Below are 23,216 nucleotides of genomic sequence, written 5' to 3'. Positions count from 1 at the left end.
CTGAATAAACAAAATGGCTTCCTTAATGATCCCCAGTAGCAAAGGAAAGCATATGACTTTAAGTAGAAAGTACTTGATGTAATAAAAACCCATCATTAAAACTTTTGTTAGTTATTCCAGCTTAACCAGGAGTCATTGTTTTGCAGATGTGAAAACAGAAGCAAAAGAGAAAAAGGAAGAAAGAAAGAAAGAAAGAAAGAAAGAAAGAAAGAGAAGAATTTACATTTTAATCACAAATCACAACTAGTTTTTGAATATATTTAAGAGCCTTGGCCTTAAACCCCAGCCTTCTTAAATCTTAGCTGCCACAGCAAATACTGGTAAATGTGAAATTTTAACTATTTATGTGCTGTTTGCTATATAACATATGAGAAGGTGCCAACAAAATTTTTCCCACTTACAATTAACTCAAATCCAGAACCTTCCTTCATGTTAGATTTCCTAACACTCATATAGAACATAAGTTATTCATTTGTCATACTTGAATGTGCATTCATGTGCACCTAAGTGTATGTAACTATTTGTTCACCCATATTCTAGTCTAAATAGAATTGATTCATGTTAACAATAAAACTGTGTAAAAGATTACTATTATTATTACTATTTATGTATGGGTGTTTTCCCTGCATATGTCTATATACCATGTGTGAACAGCACCCACAAAGGCCAGAATGTCAGATCCCCTAGAACTATAATTACAAATGGCTGTCAGCTACCATGTGGGTGCTGGGAACTGAGGCTGGGTCCTCCACTGAGCAATCTCCCCAACCCAATGTAAAAAAAATTAGCATATTAAATGTATTAATGTTGAATTGAATTTTATGGGCACATAAAATAGATAAATGTATCATAGAGAAAGATGTTAGAGCAAAATAAATTATTTTTTCTAATTTTCCATTTTTTTTTTAAATCAGTAAAACTCTGATTTGTATATTTTCTTGCCAAATTTAGGAACTAACAGTCTATATTATTACTAAAATTAATTACTGTGAAACAATGAAAACAGTGTGACAATGGAAGAGAGCTAAATTACTCTTCTCAAAGGTTCTGAAACATAATTAGTTTATGCACTAAACTCCCTGATAACGAGTATTTTAATAAAGGTCAGTAAATTATACTCTCTCGTTTCTAACTTGTACAGTGTCAGTTGTACTGATCAAGTTGAGAGATTTAATCCCTGTGTGAAGGTGTAGTTTCTTATTACTAATACTAGATTTCCTTTGCCTCATAGCATCAAATATCTCATAAGGACCCCCCGGGCTGTAAATCTGAGAGGAATATTGGTCCAGTAGACCATCATGAAAAACTACATACACACATTCTATTACCTGTGAGCTCAATGCAAACTCATCCCCATAAGTCTGAGGGCTCCACACCGGTGGATGGAAAACACTTAGAGAAACAACTGTGTCTAGTTTGTGCAGATTCCTTTTCTTACCATTGCTCTTTGAACATGCAAGGTTGCAGCTATCGCATAGGCTATACATAATTCTAGGTACTGCAGGAAATCCATGGATGATTTAAAGTGCTCTGAAGGATGTGTGCTGGTCTGGCAATATTACTCCATTTTATGTAAGAGAATGGAGCAGCTGAACAACCATATCCACCCAATTCTGTGGAGTAGTTAATTCTCATCTGTCTCTCGGCAGGCCCTTCCTTCTTCTCCTCTGTGAAGTTGTGCTATGATGGTATTGTAGTCAGAAGGATAGAGTCATCTGGAATAAAAGAAAGAAAGGACCATTTATTATGTTACTGTTGAATAAAAAACATCACTGCCAGTTTTTAACTGTTGCCCTCTCCTTAGTCTTCCCTTAGTCCCATTTCAGAACTCAGAGAATTATAGCAAAAAAAAGCTAAATGTTCTAAATCTTATTGTCATTTCTAATCTATTGCAGTGGGAGTTGATAATACATCTAAAAGACAGCTTTAGCCTTGTGTTTCCATTCAAATGTGTGTTGAGTTCTTGCTGTGGGAAATATGATGCACCACTATTGTATATGGTATCAAGGAAACTAAGAGAATGTTGTCAATAAATTGGGGTTCAATGTTTTCTTTTTTACACTTAATTGATTGATTTTAAAATTATTTCTTTTATTTTTGAGCTCATACTACAATTATATCATTTTCTCCTTCCCTTTCTTCCCTCTAAACCAGTGGTTCTCACCCTTGTTAACACTGCAACCCTTTAATATAGTTCCTCATATTGTGGTAACATGCCAACCACAAAATTATTTTCATTTCTAATTCATAACTGTAATGTTGCTGTTATGAATCATAATGTAAATAAATATTGGTTTTCTGGTGGTCTTAGGCAACCCCTATGAAAAGGTCATTTGACTTCAAATGGGGTCACAACCCAAAGGTTGAGAACCACTGCTCTAAACCTTCCCACATACTTCTCTTCATGTTCTTTCAAATGCATGGCTTCTTTTTTCATTTATCAATACATGTATATATGTTCAGATATATGTATACATATGTATATTCCTAAGCAGAATCTGTACAGTCTCTATGTTATTTGTGTGTATGTTTGCAGGCTGACCATTTGGTAAAGATAGCCTCTTGGTGTGCTATTCCCTGGAGAAGACTATTTCTCCTACTCCTGGCTTTCTTCGGTTGCCTGTAGTTCTTTTTGTAGAGATGAGGCCTCCTGGGCTTTTCCCTATCCACTTGGGAACGTCCATCGTTGTTGTCCTTGTTCGGCTCATGTTCAGGCAGTCATGCTGGTGAGACTTTATGAGCATAGCTTCTGAGACACGGTATCACAGCAAACTCCCAAATATTCTGGCACTTCTGCTCCCTCTTCTACAATGTTTCCTAAGCCATGGGTGTGGGGTTCAGTGCTTTTTCATCACATGGAATTTTATTATCATACATGTGGAAAGATGTCTTTTAAACTTAAAAGTTTTTCTTTAAATCACATATCATTTTCCTAAACATGGAAGAAGAAAAAAATAAAAATAAACAAGTATATTGATGTAATTTTACAACCTAACATCTTTATATTTTCCTTTGCAGTGTTGGGAATTGAACCCAGGGTTTTATGTATGCCGTGCAACACTCTTAACACTGAGCTACAGCCCAGGCCTCACAACTAAAATTTTGTGTTCAATTTTTATAAAACAATATTGCATTTGTTCTTTAGCCATCTTCAGACTGTGTCATGGAGAGAATTGGAGCTTCATTTCTTTCTAAAAAGAATTCATATCAATAAAAAACATTAGTTATTGTTCTGTACAGCTTTCTGTGCAAAATGTTGAATGTTAGCAATGTTGCCAAATACATTTTATTCATCGCCTTTATTGCCAATTTCCACTAAGAACTTAGTGTGTGAGGATGAAGTACTATATTACCATTTGCTGAAGTACATTTTTTTCATCCTATGAAATTCTTACAGGGATTTGTATGTGGACACTTATACTTCAGTACAGACATAATAACTACACCACAGAAGCTTCCTGACTATAATAAACCATAACTAGTAATAAATATTGCAGTGGTTTTCAACCTTCCTAAAGCTGTGACCCTTTAATACAAGTTCCCTATGTTGTGATAACACAATAATAAATATTCATTGCTATTTTATAACTGTAATTTTGCTACTGTTGTGAATCATAATGTAAATATCTGATATACAGGATATCTGATACATGACCCCCAAAATGGTTGCAACCCACAGATTGAGAATTACTGATACATTGTGACCTCAGCAACAGGAAATATTTTAAAAATACACATTTTATCATTGGTAAGTATGGTATTAATGCAAACTTTTTTTCATTTACTGTAACTCAGAGGAAGAGCAAGGGGAAATGAAATTAAAATGGAGCTCTTCATAGGCACCGTGCAAGGGCACGCTGATTGCATTACAGGGCTAATGTAGAAATGAAGAACAGTAATTGTTTGCGAGTGTTCATATCCCCTTTCCCTTATAGAACTCTTTGTCCCCAGTTGAGTTTGTGGTGTGACCATCTGACTAAATTATGAAGATGTATGGGGACATTAGAATGTGAGCAGCAGTCTAATATGCCAAAAATTAAGGCTGTATCCTCCATAACCATGATGAGGTATTCCCTTGTCCTCCCTTCCCCTGGATATTTTCATTCAGACACCTGGGTGTAACACGATAAATAAAAGACCCAGAGACAAATATTGGGGTTCAAACTTCAAGCTAAAGATCAGAATAGCAAAGGAGCCAGTCACTAGCTCTTACCTCTACCTCAGTTCAGATCAAAGGGACGGTTCTCAGACTGCTCCTTGTTGTAATTTAAGAAATGCATCATTGGAAAGAAAGACACCATGTGACAGGGTTCAAGCAGAAAAATATTTTTATTAGGGAAGGGGATCATAAAAGGGGAAAGGGTAGGGGGAGACTGGCCTCCAGAGACAGAAGCAGCAGGAGAGAAGAGGGGCAGAGAGAGAATGAGACAGGCAGACAGACAGACAGAGTGAGAGAAAGAAATGAGAAAGGAGGATGGGAGGTGGGCAGGGTCCTTTTAAAAGTAAGCATAGTGAATAATATACACAGGTTGTGCTCTTAGTGGCAGCAGCTGAGGGTGTATCCTGTCAGGACCCCACTGGCAAGCCAGTGCAGATGCCTGAATACTAACACTCCTGACTTCACTGTTCCTCAGATTCACTCAGACTGCTATGCTCTACTCAACATGGCTAGAGACTCCTGAGGCTGACTACTGAAGATCTGCTCCTATCTTTTATACCTCTCTAGTGCTGGGATGAAAGGTGTGAGATCTGTTACTCTTTTAGACTGATTCAATTTCATTAGCCCTAGATGACCTTAAACTCAGAGAGATCCATCTGCCTTGGTCTCCAGAGTCCTGGGAGTGAAGATGTTGCCACCACTGCCTGATCTCTATAGCTTGAGGCTGACTTTGCCTTCTGAATCCTCAGGCATGCTTTAATAAATCATAAATAATGTCTTCACACCTGGGATGTGGGCATGGTAACTTTCTGTGTAAATTTGGAAAGAAAAACTGACCAGTAGAGAAAAACAAAATGAAACAAAACAAAGAAACATCCTTGGTGTTGCTGAGTCTGCCCTTAGCTACCTAAGTTGGCAGTCTCTCCCTTCCTGTCTAAGTCACTATTAATTTGGTCCTTTGTTATAGAAATCAGAACTGTGAGTTAGCTATTATAATGAGAATACCAAACCAATAGTATAAATAACTTCACCAATAATCCCCAAATGTCCTTTCATTTTATAAAATACATTGATCTGAGGTTTAGCCTCTTTTCCCTCTCACTGTGGTATGGTGACATAAACAAAGGTGTGACCTGTGATCTAGAGTCTGTGCTCATGCAATGAGGGAACAAAAATACCCATGAACAAAACTCATTAACTTTTTTTTTAATTTAAAGTAGAAACAATCTTGTTTTATATATCAATCCCAGTTCCCTCTCCCTCCCATTGTCCCATGCCCCCCATCCCATCCCACTTCTGCTCCATAGAAAGGGTGATACAAATAACTCATTAACTTTAAAATCACACTGTGACACATTCTGAAAAGGTAAAATGAGTATAACATTCCAAATTAAAAGCTAACATAAGAAGTCATGAATTTGAGAGGGAAAGGGGACATAGGAGTTGGGGAAGATAGGTATGATATAGATGCATTGTTCATAAATGGAGTTCTCAACAAAAAGTGAAAAACATAAAATAATCCAGAAAGGTACACATAGAAATAGTATTAACCAAGCAAAGACTGTTAAGTTGGGGGCATGACATTCATTGTATTCTTTTCTAAGCGATTACCACCAACTGTGTAGATCAAATTTCATCAGATCACCAGCCATAGTGAATCCTGAACTTTGAAATGTAAAGACCAAATCACTTGGTTTTCAACAAAGATTCCATTCATGTGGAAGTTTCTGAAGACACACGCCTCCTTAGAGTGGTCTTTCATCTTCTTTCAGAACGCTAATGCTTTATTTTGCTGTATTAAACATGCGAAAGAGTAAGTTAGAATATGTGTAGTCACACAGATGTCTCTATGTACACAGCCATAGAGCAGTGCTTATGCAAATTTATGTACTCAAACCACAGTTTGAATAATTTTAACCTGATTGTCTGCAAACCTAATCTAGTTTCTTTAAACTTTATTTACCGCCAATCTTATCAAGATATAATGCAATGACAGTTGTATAATGAAATCTTTTAAATTGTCTGGAGACTGAAAATGTCAGCTCCAGAGGTCCTGCTCAAGCTTGTCCATTGCAGTGGGTAGCTTGATTCAAAGTCAAGGTGCTCAGACTGTTATGGGGGCAGACTCTGGGCCTCTTTGCTTAGTGGTCCCCCTTGTCTTCCTTACCTCTCTTCATTAATGATCTCACCAAACTCAAACCACTGGAGATTAACAAATTTGAAATATTCCAATTCTCAAACCATGTGTCATGCTCCTCAATTGGAAACTGCCCCCCATTTGCCAATGTCCTTAAAGGAATCCCCTTACTAAGGACAGACTCATACTATGTCATTTCATAAATGTAAGCACTTATGCCCTTGGGGTTTACCACATTCTCCTGGGGAGCCAAATAGCAAACAAAATCAAAGTCATGGGTAGCTCCAGCTGACTCCAAACAGTCATGGCGTCCACATCGCTGAAGCAGACAGGTGTAGACACAAGCACCCTGTGTTTCCCATGCAGTTTTCTCCCTCCTTTCTTTATAGACCCTGGTTTTATTTTTTCACCCTCTTAAATTTCCGTAGACTCTCCCAAATAGATTGACAACTGACTGGAGAAATCATAGTTCTAAACAAAAACGTTTTACTTTTCCTGTCCTAAGACCTATCGTCACACCACCTTTCAGGATGTTTCTTGAAACACCAAGTGGGCCAATTCTTTCATCTTTGCCTCCAACCTTTCATGGCACTTCGGCTTTTGACCTTGGCCCACGCCTAATTTGGTATTGTTTATCAATTCCTTCACCAGTTTTAAGCATGCTGAAATATTTCATTTTAATGAAAAAAAAAAACCTGTATCAACTCCATATGCTACTCTAGTTATTGGCCTTCCCTTGACTCTTTCTCTGAGTAGTTTCTTGAAGTACTTCTCTCTGCCCACAGAATAATGCAATCCCTCCCTATCATTTGTTTCTTTATTACAATTTGTCTTTCAGATTTATTTTATGTGTGTGAGTGTTGTATGTCTGTGCACCACATACATGCCTGGTGCCCAAAGGGGACACCAGGACACAGGACTCCTTAGATCTAGACTCCTATGAGCTGTCATGAAGAGGCTGAGAATGACGTCCAGGTCCTGTGCAAGAGTTCTTAACTTTGCAGTCATCTCTTCAGCCCCTTTCATTTGTTTCTTAAACCATATTAATCATGTGTAATCACAATTACAAAAGTACCTTTTAAAGATTTCTAAATCCTCATTTCTTCAATGGTATTCTTACTCTATTGAATTAATTTTGTTGTAAAATATTAAATCATAAGCATTGACTCTCATTTTTAATACTTATACATAATAAAGTGCCAAATAATTTCTCTCAAGTTTCACAGTGGTAGAATAGATATCAACGCCAGTATCTGAATGGTGATGTAAGACAGATGTATTGTCTTATCTTCCTTGTAGAGGGATTTCTGCACATTCCCTCCAAATAAGCCTTTAGCTATCAAGCCAGCTAGAAATCAACAATGAAGAAGCTCCTTAAACATAAAGGTTTGAATCTCAAATGTACTCCACAAACTCATGTATTATGAACCAAATCTCCAGCTAGTGATACTATTTTTGGAATGTGTAGAAACTACAGTAGGTATAGCCCAGCTGAAGAAAGTAGGCCACTGAGGCTGTGTGTGTGTGTGTGTGTGTGTGTGTGTATTAATTTTTTGAGCCAGCATCTTACTGTGTAGCTCAGACTTCCTTGAACTTGCTCTGTAGTCTAAGCTTATCTCAAACTCCTGTGTTGTTCTTCCGTCCTGAGTGCTGGGATTATAGGCACCAGCAACCACTTGGGAGGCCATCTGTATCTTATCCCTGAGCCCTTTTTAATTGTCTACTTCCTGTGTACTATGAAGAACTTACACACTTGCATCAGCTTGGTGTTTTGCTCCAGCATGTGTGGCTAAGTGACCATGGGCTGAACCTTCTGAAACTCAGATACAGAAATCTCCTTTCATTTGGAGGTGTTCAATTAACTCCACAGAATTTTTTTTTTTTTTTTTTTTTTTTTTGACCATGCCATAGAAAACAGTCACTGAACTAGAAGGGTGAGCAAGTGTGTCTCCAGTCTGAAGTGTCAAGCGGTGGGGGTGTTGGCAAGATGATACTTGTTGAAGAGGGAAAACAAGAGTAAATTCACAGTCCATATTATGAAGCCCTCAAAACTCTGAAAGTTGATAATGAGTTTATGAAGTTTAGTAAGCTGACGCTAGTAACTTATGAGAGTTGGCATTAATTAATTAAGATTGTATGTTATCATAGCCTGTATAGTAATTCCACATATGTATATATCCAAATGAAAACGTACTTCAAATATATTATGTCTTAACAATTTGGATTAAAAGAATGGCGTGACAGACCAATTCATAATTATAATACTTGTGTCCAGTGTGTGTGCAAGAGAAAATCATGGAAAAGAGGCAGAAAGGAACCCATGGCATCATTGGGCCTTGCTATTATAGGATAAACATAAGTATACTTCGTGACAAAAAAAAAAAAAAAAAACAGGAGGGAAATGCATTAAACTTCAGGTGACCTCTAAATCACGACAAAGTAACACTGATCAGAGTAAAGAACAGATAGTGAAGATAGACCAGAGGCAGAATCACAAAGGTGCTGTCAGAGGTCCTAAGAAATTTGGATTTATCTAGAGGGATGTGAGACTGAGAGAGGTGGAGTGAACAAACATCTCAGCTGCAAGAAAAGACTTGTTGCTTTCTGCTCTCTTGTTTGTGCTGAGGGGGTAACCTATCATTATCAGAAATGTTCTCATGGTTTGCAGAAGCATTTGATGGCTTTTGAAATGTGATAATTTAGGCACAAAAAATAGTAGAAGAAAAATAGAAAATATACTCACATTTGCACAGGGCTCTGAACCTTTTTAAATGGAGTACTTTGAGTGCCAAAGCCATCTCTTTGGGTCAGTGCTATTAAAGGATTTTCCACTCAAACCTGTACCCCATTAGGAAAGGGAGAAAGAAGTATTTCCAATGACCACCGAAAACTTTGTTCATTTCACATAATCCTACAGGTCTACATCTTGGTTCTTGCCTTCAACTTTGTTAGAATAACTTGTTGAAAACTTTAATTTTAAAGTATACAGGATAATATAAGTCAAATGGTACAGAAAATACATGAAGACACAGAATTGAGTCTGTATGTTACTCCAATAATAACACAGATTACATAGTTGATAAATATAGGCTTTCTTCATAGTTATAAAGCTAATAAGTCTAATATCAAGGGCCTTTGTGCTGGGCCAGAATTCACGAGTCTACAATTACCGTTCGATTACTAACCACTCTTGGAACGATCACAATCCACAACTTAACCAGGGCCTTCAATGGCTATGGGACCTCTTATTGAGCCCCACTTTGCAGCCCTGCTGATTTTGTGATAATGTTTCCAAGATAAGAACCTTGGGGAATATTTTAGAAGCATAGCACATATACGATAATGTCTATTCATATTGCAAAATATAGTTGGTAGACAGAAAGCACATTAATCTAATGCATTTTTCTCTTTTCCTCAAGTTATGATGATAATAAGTAATACAACAATTTAAAAAAAGTAAAATTTAAAGTGTCAAATAAAGCCTTCCTTATTAAAAGGCTACAAATAGGAAGCATTCAGTAGTTACTCTAGTTTCATAAAGAAAGTTAAGAGAAATATTAGTGCCTATCACAATATGTCGGAGACATTTTGTTTTCATAATTAGGTATTAGCAAAAAATGGAAAATCATTAATTTCAGAATGGCCTCCCATTTCAGTCAGAAAATAACAAATTTGGCTTAAGCTATATATCTGTTATGATGAATTATTATAGAAAATTATATCAACATGAAATTATAACCCATTACTCAGGGCAAGCATATTGAAGGAAGAATTATACAATAAACAATTTATACTAAAATATATTATATAATTGTAAATATTTAAGATTTTATAAGATATATTTTATCTATAAGTGCCTGACTTAGACATACATATCCAGTTAGTATCAATGGTTAATTCCAAATAATGTGACATAATGTCACATTTGGATTTATTCAACATTGTTGTACTGGGACTGTCATAAAAATATACTCCTGAATGAATGGCCTCAAGAATAGGAATTTACTTCTCCATCCAGGCAACTAGAGTCTAAGGTCAAGGTATTAGCAGGGTTGAGTTCTTCTGAGGTTTCTGTCGTTAGCCAGTGTGATGGCTAGATTTATATCAACTTGACACAAGCTATAGTCATCTGAAAGAAGGGAACCTCAGCTAAGAAAATGCCTCCTCAAGATTGGGCTGTGAGTCACCCTGTAGAGCATTTTCTTAACCCAGCCCATTGTGTGTGGGGACACCCCTGAGAAGATAATCCTGGGTTCTATAAGAAAACAGGCTGAGCAAGCCATGGAGAGCAAGCCAATAAGCAGCACCCTTCCATGGCCTCTGCATCAGCTCCTGCCTCCAGGTTCCTTCTTGCTTGAATTCTTAGCCTGACTTCCTTCAATGATGAACATTGATACAGAATAGGTACATTGATACATAATAAGTAAATAAACCCTTTTCTGACTTTTTTTTTTTTTTTTTTTTTGGTCATGGTGTTTTGTTGCAGAAATAGAAACCCTGACTGATGACCATCACTATCACTATCATTATCTATGTCTTTATGGACTTTTCTATCTGTATGTATCTGTATCCTCATCTTGTCTCCTCTTTAACCTCCAGTAAATGGAGTAATACTAGTTTGTGTTACTTGATTTTACCATAATTACTAAAATTGCTTTTCTCAAATATAGTCACATTTTAAGTATTGACTGTTATTACGTAAAGAGACACATTTTGAAAAAGATAAGAGACAGACATGATCAGTTTGTGATATATTCCTAACATTTTTACTTAAAACAAACAGAGGAAATTGGATTTATATTTTATATTGAGGGTAAGTAAATTTGGAAATAGATAAGTATTAGGTTAATCAAATCTAGAAAAATCATCCTTTATTGAGAATCTATTTGACATTCAAAATTTTAATAATGCTATAATGCCATATGGCTAATTTGGGTCACTTTGGAAAGATAGAAATTAGAATTGGGAAGATAAATTTGTATTTGTTTAGACTTCATGTTTTCTAACAGTTTAAGACTTACAGGAAAACAACATAGTACAGACTTCTGTCATATCCATATCCAGTTTCTCCTCATACTTATGCCTTACACTGAAATGACACATTTGTTATTATTCATACACTGGTACTGGGAGATTAACTACAGCAAATACCTTTTTAAAATTTTGAGCTTTCCTTCACTTTTGGCTAATGCCCTTTAACTATTTCAGGACCCTATCCAAGAAGACTTGCAATATTTGGTGGTTAAGTCTGCTTAGATTCTCTTCGACTGGCACATTTTCCTCAGAACCTTTGTTGATGACCTCGTAGGAGTACTTGGTTAGGTGTTTTTAGAATGTCTATTTCTTAGAACTTGTCTGAGTATTTTTTTTCATGATTAGACTTGGGCTATTAGTATGAGGCATGATGACTACAGAAGTGAAGGACCATTTACATTATTCCATGTCAGGGTCACATACTGTGACTACAGGTCATCACTGTGGACTTCCATCACTTTCATTGTCAGTAGTACTCTTGGAGGGAATGTCACCCCAAAGGTATGCAGCTCACAACAAAAAAGAAAGGAGATATGTTTTCCCTGGAAAGTAAACTATATACATAAATTGCTTAGAATTCTTCTAAAGGGAACTTTTTTATTTTCTCCATTCATCTGTTTATTCAGCCTCAATCTTTAAACTGCATTTTTTTCTATCATTTTACATGACAAGCATATATTCTTAGTGTAATTATTTTAATGTGAATGTTTTTAAATTCCTGAGTAACAATATTTTAGCCTATTCAGATAGCTATTATCAAAAAGTAATAACTGGGCAGCATATAAAGAACAGAAATTTGTTTCTCAGAGTCTGCAGGATGGGAAGTTCAAGATTAAGTTACTGGCAGATTCAGTAGCTCATGGGAGTATTTCTTTGTTTTCTTTTACCACTGGAGAATACCTAAGATTGGCTAATGTGTGAAGGTAAGAGATTCATTTTGATTCATCATTCTGGAGACTGGTAAGACAACCTCCACCTAGTGAAGGCCTCTTGCCTCTCTGGCTCATAACAGACATTTAAAGATGGAAAGCAAGGAGCAACCTTGCTATTTTAAAAATTCCCTCTCAAACCCACTAGTCTACTCCTCAAAGAGTTAAAACTCTGGTATTACAGTGGAGCCATTCATGAAGGCTCTATCCTTGTCACCTGCACACTTCCCACAAGGCTCTTCCCTCCTAGAATTGGCATTGAAGAACTCAAGTTCTAATCCATGCACTTTGGAGGAAACACATTGTAATTGACCTTTATTCTCAGTTCATAGTTGGCAACTACTTTCTGTAGCCTCATGTGTTAGGAGGGCAAAACAGCTCCCTTGAACCTATCTTAAAGGGCACTATAATCCCATTAATGAAGGCTTCTCCTTCATGACCTAGTACCAACCCCAAAAGTGTATCTTCTATGTGCTAGCAACCATTGCATTGTTGTGTATATAATATCTGAGAGAACAACTTGAAGAAAAGAATGGTTTACTTTGTGTTTCAGTTGATCATTATAGGACAAGAAACTGAGAATAAGAATGTGAATGTCAAATATCATTTGACTTTCTCTTTCCTGTTTTTTCTTTTATGTCTCTAGATAGTATGATGGTATTATTTACATTCTAGGTAGTTCATCCTGCCTCACCCACCCATCCCCAGTTAGCCCTATCTAGAAATGTCCTTAGACATGACTAGGGGATGTGTCTTATAATCCAAGATTTAGGCAAGATAGTTGAAGTTAACCATTACATCCTAATAACACAGCCTGCCTTGGGATTTAGGATTACCATAAGAGTTTTAGGAGGATACATATATTCAGATGATAGCCCAATTCATTTATTAACTCAGGACTTAAAATTGTCTGCATACTAACTTAAAACTGCATACATACAAAATTATCAGAAAACACTTACTGAGTTTGAAAGCCTTGTTATAATCTAAGCAATAGTGGTGAAGCTACCTTAAATGCTCTTTTCCAATAATGAGATTGATGACTTATATGCCATCCTAGAGCCATCATCCAGTAGCTAATGGAAGTAGAAGCAGACACCCACAGCTGAACACTGAGCCAAACTCCTGGAATCCAGTTGCAGAGAGGGGGGAAGGGATTAGCAAAGGGGTCAAAACTACACTGAAGAAACCCACAAAAACAACTGACCTGAACAAGGGGGAGCTCATGGACCTCAGACTGATAGCTGGGAAACCAGCATTAGACCAACCCAGACCCTCTGAACATGGGTGTCTGTTAGGAAGCCTAGAAGTCTATGGTACCTCTGACAATGGAACCAGGATTTATCCCTGGTGCAGGAACAGACTTCAGGAGCAATTCCCCCATAGAGTGCTCATAGCATGGCGTTAGTACTTAATAATATTCCCTGCATAGACAGGAAAAAGAGCTCATTAAATAAAAAGAGGAAGCAAATAGTTTCTATTATAGACAACTTCAGAATTTAACTTCCTGGCTTTGTGGCAGAAGGCATGTTGGCTACTTTCACTTGGAAGATCTTGAATCCCTTGTGGTATGCTTGGGTATGGCATGAATATGTCCAGTGTTCCCTGAATACAGTTGGTAATTTCCCACTTACATCACCATTTCTGCTTCTTCTTTACAATGTTTATTGATGTTTCTTTGGTTGGGATTTTTTTTTCCAGATGTCTCAGTGAGCCTGTTGGCAGTTGTCGTGAGCTTCTGTGGCCTAGCCTTGTTGGTTGTCTCCCTTTTCGTCTTCTGGAAGTTGTGCTGGCCATGCTGGAAGAGCAAGCTTATGGCTCCCAGTGTCAGTGCCCTTCCGCAGAGCATTTCAAGTGCTCCAACTGAAGTTTTTGAGACTGAAGAGAAAAAAGAAGTTGAAGAAAATGAAAAGCCAGCACCAAAAGCTATTGAGCCTGCAATAAAAATCAGCCACACTTCCCCTGATATCCCAGCTGAAGTACAGACGGCTTTAAAGGAACATTTAATTAAACATGCTCGTGTGCAAAGACAAACCACTGAGCCTACGTCTTCATCCCGGTAAGGAAGGGTAGAGTTTGTGATCCCATGAGAGAGAGAACAGAAAAGAAACAAGAAAAATCAACAGTAAGAATGGGGGTGGACAACCATAAATAGCTCAGCCTGTTCCCATCCCCCAACCTCTCCCCTTTACATTCCATCCCAGCCCCCAGTTTACCCAGCAGAGCTCATCTCCTCCTCTGGGTGATCCATGTGGAGAGGGAGGAGGTATTATATGAGCAAGGGGTGGGATCAAAATTATGACCCGGGAAACCCACAGAGATAGACCTGAACTTGTGGGAGCTCTCTGACTCTAGACCTACAGCTGGGGAGCCTGTATGGGATTGCATGTAGGTGACGTTTTGTAGCCTGGCAGTGGGAACAGATCCTGGTGGGATGCCTTGCTCCACCTTTATGGGGATATGGGTGGGTTTGGGGGTAAGGGGGAGACTTTGTTGACTCTCCATTGAAGAGTGGATGGGGGTGGGTTAAGGGAGGTGGGAGGATAGGGAGGAGGGGAAGGTACATATGTTGTTGGTACATAAAATGAAAAAAAGACCAAAGGACCATAAAAAAAGAATAGAAGTATGATCAGGAGAAAAAAGAAAGGAGAAACAGGAAGGAAGAAGAAAACATGTAAACATATAAGGGAGTCAAGTGACAAGGGGTGGCACATAGAAAGGGACATAGAGAGAAAATTAAAGGCAAAGAACAGATAAAGTGGCATATGGAAAGGACTTGGTTGTAAAGAGTAGTTTTTCCGCCCACCATCTGGTCTTGTCCCGCCGCCGTGCCAGCCCCAAATAATACACAGAGACTCTGTATTTGATATTATGCTGTTGGCCACTCTGTATTTGATATTATGCTGTTGGCCAGTTACTTGTTTCTTATCGGCTAGCTCTGTCTTAAGTATTAACCCATTTCTATGTATTTCCACGTGGTCTTACCAAGAGAGGAGGAATGGCGGTTCTGTTCTCTCCCATCTCTCCATGCTGACTCCTCCTTCCTACTTCCTCTTTCCTCCTTGTCTCCTAGCCCCTCCTATCTTCCTTTCCTATTGGCCAACAGTGCTTTATTCATAAACCAGTATGAGAAACATATTTGAAATGTCATCAGCCCATAGCTGCCACTTTCAAGTTTTCAATTTAGTTTTGTTAACTAATAAGCAGTGTACAAACAGCCATTGAAAATTTATATCACAGAAGCACACACACACACACACACACACACACACACACACTGAGCCACTCACAATAAAAACAAATAGAAGATAGTTTTTAAGTCTGCAGTTAGTCAGCACCTAAACTGAAAACACAAAACTGCACTCCTTATCTGAGCCCATGTAGATGAAACTTTCATAATAGGCAATTCTACAGGAACCCAAATGCCACGGGCATACCGTGCAACACAGACTTCTTTCAGAAATGTGTTCTAAAGAGATGAGTAAGAGACTGTTTCCACTGAGATAAAAAACTTGAGGACAAGGAAAGCAGGTAGTACTATCACTCAGGCTAGCCTCCTGAACTGGTTAAAATGGGTAATCAAGCCCCAAATGCTAGCTAGTTATTTTGAGAACATTTTAACCAGTGGCATTTATGGTCATTTAAAACTGTGTGCATGTATGAAATGATCCCTATGCCTCCTTGATTATTATTCTATTATTTCTGAAAACCTCTGTAACATGAATAATAAAAACCCTGAGATAGATACTGGAGTTCAAGCTGAAAGATCAGAGAAGCAAAGCAGCTGGCTACTAGCTCTTACCTCTACCTCAGGGTGAAAGGGCTGTCCTGTCTTCAGTGCAACTGGAGAATAAAACTTACATGAGACACCTTGCTTCTTTCTTTTATACCTCTCAAATCCTTGAATTAAAGGTGTGGGATACCAAGTGCTGAGATCTCCTTTGTGTGAGCTGTTGCTCATTTAGACTGAATCAATTCATGTAGCTCAGTATGGCCTTGAACTAACAGAGATCTGTCTGCTTCTGTCTCCTGAGTCCTCGGGTTAAAGGTGTGTGCCTCCATTGCCTAGCTTCTATAGCTAGCTAACTAGTGTGTCTAGCTTTGCATTCTGATACTTCTGACAATCTTTTTTAAATCATAAATAATATATCACCACAAACCACAAAGCAGTTTTTAAAATAAGCAGATCCCTCTTTCCACCAGGGGTGTGTTCTAAGACCCCAGAGGATTCCTTAAAGCACTGAGCTTTATAAATGAGATAGTCTCCTGTTATACACACTTACAGTGTTAATAATTAAATAATAATGAATACTATGTGGATCTGGTCTCTGTCTCAAAATATTGCATTTATTATATACACAATAGCTTTCTTTTTGTTGCGATATGCAATGATATTCCCCCATGATGCAATAAAGGGAAATAAATGTTGCAGGTATTGTGACAGTGTTGTACTTCTGCATCAGAGTAACTTGATTGAATGCATGGTGGTACATAGATACAGCAGTGTATCTGACCACCAAGATGATATGTTAGTGACTGAGAAGCAGGCTACATAAATTGCATGGATGTGATAGGAAGTAGAGTGAACCACATACCCTGGGAGACAGAGTAAAGTGAGTAAAAATTCATCTCACCAGTCAGAACAGTATTCATTTTTACATTTATGAATTGTTTACTTCCGGAATTTTCCATTCAGTATTTCAAGCCTTCAGTTGGTCACCGGTAACCAAGACAACAGTTGACAAAGACCAGAGAACATAAAACAGGATAAGAGGAACTACTGTCCTAACAATTATGAATAAATGACAGCATAGTGTTTAGATTTAGTCAGCTTTAACTGGTAAGTTACACCTCACATAAATAAATTCAGGTGTTGAAGATGGTGCAGGTATTCTATTTGAGTGAAAATTTATCTCCAAAACACTATCAAAAGAGTACAAAGAGGCCATCTGACTGTCCCCAGCTAAGGGACAATGAAAGACTGTACTGAAAACGCATGTGAAGACTGAGCTTTGGCAATGGAATGGCCTCTTACAGTCAATGCAAATAATTTAATCTCAGGTTTTTCAGCAATTATATGCAAAAGAAAACAGCAATTAGGTCAGAAAATTTTTCTTCCCTCAGTCTTAGAAAACATAAAAATAAGTCGTATGCATCTGGTATTTTCTAAGTGAAAACAGACTGCACAAATCAGTGATTTAGCTGGAATGTTGCTGCTTGATGTACTTGTTGGAGTACCCTTATCTGCATGGGAGGTTGTGGAAGAAGAAAGGAAACCCCTTCCTTGCTGTGCCTTCACTATCACACAGAAAGTATTAGCGATTGTCTCTATTATTTGTGAATTAGCCAAAGCCAAGGGAGATTAAATATTTTGCCTGACATAATGAAAGCCTCCAGGACTGATAATTCAAATTTATCCATGGATGGAATGTTTCAATTTTTAAGTCTAATGTGGGTTTTATACAAAGAAAACTGAGTTACAAAGTCAGATGAAGACAAGCAGTTTGGAATTTAAAAATATCTTCCTTCTTGTTCCACTAAATTAAAGGTCTGAAATTGGGTGTGGCTACTAAATGCTTGGCATGGGGATGAATGCCTTGTAGACAATTTCATCACTCCTATTTCTCAAAATTCCTCTTCATCATGGATCACTTCATCATATTGCCTGTTCCCTTATACAAAGAAAAAGAGGAGACTGCAAAGTTCATTATGCAGTCACCTTAGACACGACATGGAAATTACGTTTTAATAAATCAAATTGTCCAGCTCAAATGCCAATTTTGCCTGACAAGGCAAAATCAGAGCTACATGCATATACATGTACACATTCCCAAAATAAACTTAACTTTAATTTTCCATTTCCACAACTTATTAGTTCAGACAAGAGATGACATCATGCTCTTTCAAGGTTCAGTTATCCCTTTCTCTATTGAAATAACATTTTGACAAATCTAGATATTAGCAACATTACTGGACACCGGGAAAATTTTCAATTTCTCATCCCCATTTTCAAATCCCTGGACATTTGAATCCTCCAGCTGTCTGACAAACTATTCAGCTTCACTTGTATGTTTCTTTGTTACTAAAATTTTCACATGTCCCTCCTGATTGGCCCTGCATTCTCACTTACATGTTTACTTCTGAGTGTAATAAATGTGTTCTGTCCTCTATCCACTCAAAGACTCTGAAAATCTATAAAGAAATTTACATTGTGTGATACTGACTTCAATGTAAGTAATTATAAATGTCACCTGTGTATTGGAGAAGGTGAACTTCAGAGCACAGAGAGGTTGTTTCCAGCAGAGTCATGAAGAAGTGTCACTAAGTTGAGAGACAAATATGAGTTCATAAATTTCCCATGGAGACTTAGCAGTTTATTGCTGATGGAAACACGTGGAGTCATAGAACACAAAGTTCAGCTAAAAAAAAAAAAGTGATTCGGGGGCAAAATAAGCAGAGTCAGCTGGAATCAAAATATATGAGGCCTTAAAATTATGGCTGAGATGTTCAAAGGCTGTCCTTTCAAATATGTGTCCAGTAGAAGTCACTTGTTTCCAAGAGTTATGTTTCAGAATAATTAACTCAGCAGCTGTTTATGGGAAAGACTATTATGGGATGACATGTCTTTTGAAATGCAGTAAATTTATAAAGGAAAGAAACAGGAGGTCTTATATCAAAACTTACTTAGATGATACTTTAGTGGTCATCTGTCTTGTTCAAACTTTCAGAAACTTGAAACTGCAAGATTCTGTAGTCTGACTTTACCAAAATTCTGGATGTTTCTACTTGTATAGTTCTGTGCATTTTCCTGATAGGTATTCACTTCTATTCTGCTTTTCATAGTAAAGAATGCACTACAGAAACTCTGCACAATGTAGTGAATTTGAAAAGTCAGTCAATGGATTCCATCTTCTTCCCATGCCCATCCAAATGAATAGTTCATGGTTACATACTCTTCTAAGCACCCTGAAAACCTAGACTTCTGTCTATTCTTGCTCATGTTGTTTTCCGTCTAATGGTGATCTTTTTATCTACTCTAAAATATTTACTGAAAATATATCTGAGTCTACTTGTCTTCCCAGACATAAGCTCTTATCCCTGTTATTTCAAACTGAAGTTATAATCTAGCATAGTGTCTCACTATTAAGATCGTAGAACTAAGTGCTAAATTCTCAAACTATAAGGACATGTAACCTACTTTTATACCCTCCTATCTTCCAGCACTGTGTAGGGACACAGCAATTATCAAAGGGTGTTTTTGATTGATTGATCATTGCTTCATTTCAGTTTAATCAGAAAGGCATCAGGTGGTAAAGGGGCACTGTGCTCAAATTAGAAGTAGGTTAATGGTGGTGCACTCACAGGATGAGTATGAAACCAATTTTCTGTTCATTCTTTCATGGTGTAAAGATTCATCACAGTTCAAGGACTCTAAGGACCCAGAAAAAAAAGATAAGGAAACATGAGAGCATGAACAAAAACAGGGAAATGTGTATAAGATAGATGCTGACCACATGTTCTGATGGAATTAGCTATGACTGATTATAAAACAATTCATGCAATGACCATGCACAATTTTATGAAGAATAATTCAATGTACCTTGTTATAAGGAAAATGAAAAATTATGTAAAACTGTGTGTAATTTTATTTACTGTAAGGTTTTTTTTATATAAATTAAATTTCTTTCAAAAGAGAACAAAAAAAAAACTGAAATTACTCATTCCAGGTCATTGTAAGGAATAGAAAACAAGATATAATAATGATAAAAAAGGAGCATTTGAAAAATATGTAGCTATTAAGAAGCAATGTTTGCCCAGAACATTAGAAAAAACTAAGGTCAATCTCCTTAAGCTGAAAGTTCATGAGACATGTGGTCATGTGCATAAGCTCTCATAAAAGGGGTATATTTGGTGTGTACACATGCTGCTTTTCTCAAATGTGGTACCCCCTTCAATCAGGTCTGTACCTAACACAACAACCAGAAGACAAATTCAAGTTTGAATCTATTTTAGTTTTCTGGCACTAATAGATAGTATTTTTTTCTCCAGAGAGACTAATTTTAGATTGACTGGATGCTTCTTTATGATGTAGGTAAGTCCTAGAGTATTTCATGGCTTTCGTCACAAGGATCCTATCATAAATCATTTATATAAACAGCCATTTTATAGCCCCATAAAGCTTTTAATTAAAAATATAGGAAGATAAATCATAATTTTGACATTATGAACACCACAGTCTAATAAAATACTGAAAATTGACAGACAGGAAAGAAAATGGGTAATTCCAATAGGTCAAGGACATTGTGCTAAAGGACGAGGAGGATAGAAAGTGGCAAATAGAAGGAGGTCAGCTCAGTTCAAGATGGCAACTGTTTTTCAGAACCTAGCTTGGCTCACCCAAGAGCTGGGCTCATGATGGTTAAAAGAGTGCTACTATATAAAGAAAGCCTAAACTGGCACACTGAGTATAGAAATTTAAGTCCAAAATACATTCAGTCAAAATGCTTTTGGAGGTTCTGGAAACAATATAAAATGAGTCTAAGATTTCTTCTATTAATCATGTTATTGATAATTTTTTTAAAAGTACTTCTTTTACTTTTGAGTGTTTAATGTAATTACATCATTCACCTCTTCCTCTCTCCAAACCTTCCTATATACCTATCTCTACTAGCTCTCTTTTAAGTTCATGAACTCTATTTTCATTAATTGTTATTTATGTATATGCACATATGCATATATATTTCTATAAATACAATCTGCTCAGTCTATGCAAAGTTACATGTTTTCAAGGCTGACAATTTGTTGTAGGATAACCAATTGGTGTGCTCATCCCTAGGAAAGACTATTTCTCTTGCTTTCAACTTTCATTAGTTGTCTATAGATCTTTATGTAGAGTTGAGGCCCTCTTGGCTTTCCTCATCCACTCTGGCATGTCTGTTGTTGTTCAGCTCATGTTTAGGCAGTCATGTTGGTGAGACTTTGTGAGGATAGCTTCTGTTATTTCTAGGAGACACAGTCTCACAGTGAACTCCTTGATCTTGCCACTTTTTTATTTATTTATTTTATATAACCAAGTCCATTTAAATGAAAACAAACATTTATAGACAATATTTTGGAATTTGGGTTTTTTCCCCCTCTTCTACAGTGTTCCCTGAGCCTTGGGTGCAGGAGTGTTTTTAGATGTATCGTTTAGGACTGGGCTCCACATCGATGCTTTTTCATTGGTTATGGTTTTATATAATGACCTTCCTCTGTTGCAAGGAGAAATTCCTTGGTGAGGGGTGAGAACTACACTTATCTGTAGGTATAAAGACAAATATTTGTAAATTATTTTAATAATTTTGCTGGGTTACTAATGTAGTTGTAGGATCTCTAATATTTATGACTTCACTAGTTCTGAGTCATTGGCTAGGTTTCCCATCCCAGGCATGGTTTCACATTTTATTGAGTCTCAGGTCTTGGAGAACTGTTGATTGCCTTGGAGAACTGTTGATGCGGCACTAATGCACCTTTTAAGTCTTCATGCTGGTCATTGTTGTGCTTCTTAAGTGCCATACCTGAGTAGGTCTTCTGGTTGCTTCCCTCCTTTGGAGGCTTGCATGGCAACTTCTGGTTTCATAAAAGCTAGATCTCAAGGCATAGGCTTTCAGGTCTTACCCATCTCAAGGCTTCTGGGCCCTGGGTCTAAAGTGCATGGATTCTTCAGCAATAACAACTTCCATCACAGGGGAATAACCAAAAGCAATAATAATATTCTATAATATTTGGGGAGTCTTTTGGAATACCCTGACTCAAAAGAGGGCTTTCCTCCTCCTCCTCCTCCTCCTTCTTCTTTTCTTGATGAAAGCCAATCATTATCTTTTTTACATGGACAGTCGGGTTTTTTTTCTTACTATTTTACATATCCCAGTTCCCTCTCCCTCCCTCCCATTACCCCCAACCGCCCTTCCCACCCACCCCCCACTCCACAGAAAGGGTGATGCCTTCCAGAAGGGATCATCAAAATCTGTCAAGTCATTTGGAGTAGGGTCTAGGCCCTCCCTCCTGCCTCTAAGCTAATGGAGTATCCCTCCATAGGGAATGTGCCCCCAAAGTCTTTTTGTGCACCAGGGATACATCCTGGTTCCACTGTCAGAGGTCCCTTAGACTGCCCAGGCCTTCTAACTGAGACCCAAGTTCAGGGGGTCCGAGTCGGTATAAAAGAGGGCTTTTTATGATTAGTGTTGTGGGTTTTGTTAGATAGCCTTTGGTTCTTGGAAGGAGTATTGTTAGCCAAGATAGAAAAATGTAATTTAAAGTATGATACACTGACTTACTTACATTTATATAAGTATTTTAATGTAGGTAATAATTTACTCCTTATGACTAGTTCAGACATCCTTACTTTGATTTTCCCTCCTCCATCTTTTGTATTTATCTCCCTCCTCCTCACAAATTTTCCCATTTCCCCTTTCAGATCACTGGTATTCTCTCTGGTAGTTCCTCTCCCTATTGCACCTCCACCCTGGAAGTGGTCCCTTTTTATTTTCCTGGTTTTTGTAGTTAATTCCAGGATACATACTCACATATGAAGATCTGGAGTTAGAAGCCTCAAAAGAACATGCAGTGTTTATCTTCCTGGGACTGGTAACTTTTCTAGTTCCACCATTTAACAGCAAATGTCATGGCTTCATTTTCTGTGTAGCCAGATAGTATATCATAATGTACGTGTATCACATTTTCATTATCCATTTGCCTGTTGAAGGGCATTAAAGATTGTTTCTATTTCCTAGGTGTTGTGAGTAAAAAGAGTATCAACAAACATGGCAAGTATCCATAGAGTAGAATATCTAATCCTTTACACATATGCCAATATGACATTAAAGCTGGATCACATGGTAGAGGGGTTTTTTGTTTTGGTTTGGTTTGGTTTTAGTTTTAGTTTTGGTTTGTTTTGTTTTGTTTTTTATTTCCAGAG

At 37.4% G+C, this 23,216-nt stretch overlaps 1 protein-coding gene across 1 annotated transcript in view; it reads left to right on the top strand.

Moving 5' to 3' along the window:
- Syt10 (synaptotagmin 10) overlaps positions 1 to 23,216 on the top strand; it is a 62,067-nt gene that overhangs the window by 3,745 nt on the left and 35,106 nt on the right. The window contains exon 2 of the mRNA XM_051189670.1: positions 13,961 to 14,318. Within this exon, the coding sequence (XP_051045627.1) occupies positions 13,961 to 14,318 (358 nt within the window). The remainder of the gene's footprint in view (positions 1 to 13,960; positions 14,319 to 23,216) is intronic.

The sequence above is a fragment of the Phodopus roborovskii genome, unplaced genomic scaffold (assembly GCF_943737965.1).
Source record: "Phodopus roborovskii unplaced genomic scaffold, PHOROB, whole genome shotgun sequence".
NCBI classification, from domain to species: domain Eukaryota; kingdom Metazoa; phylum Chordata; class Mammalia; order Rodentia; family Cricetidae; genus Phodopus; species Phodopus roborovskii.
Note: the sequence above shows the minus strand (reverse complement) of the source record. Positions and strands in the feature narration are given on the sequence as shown.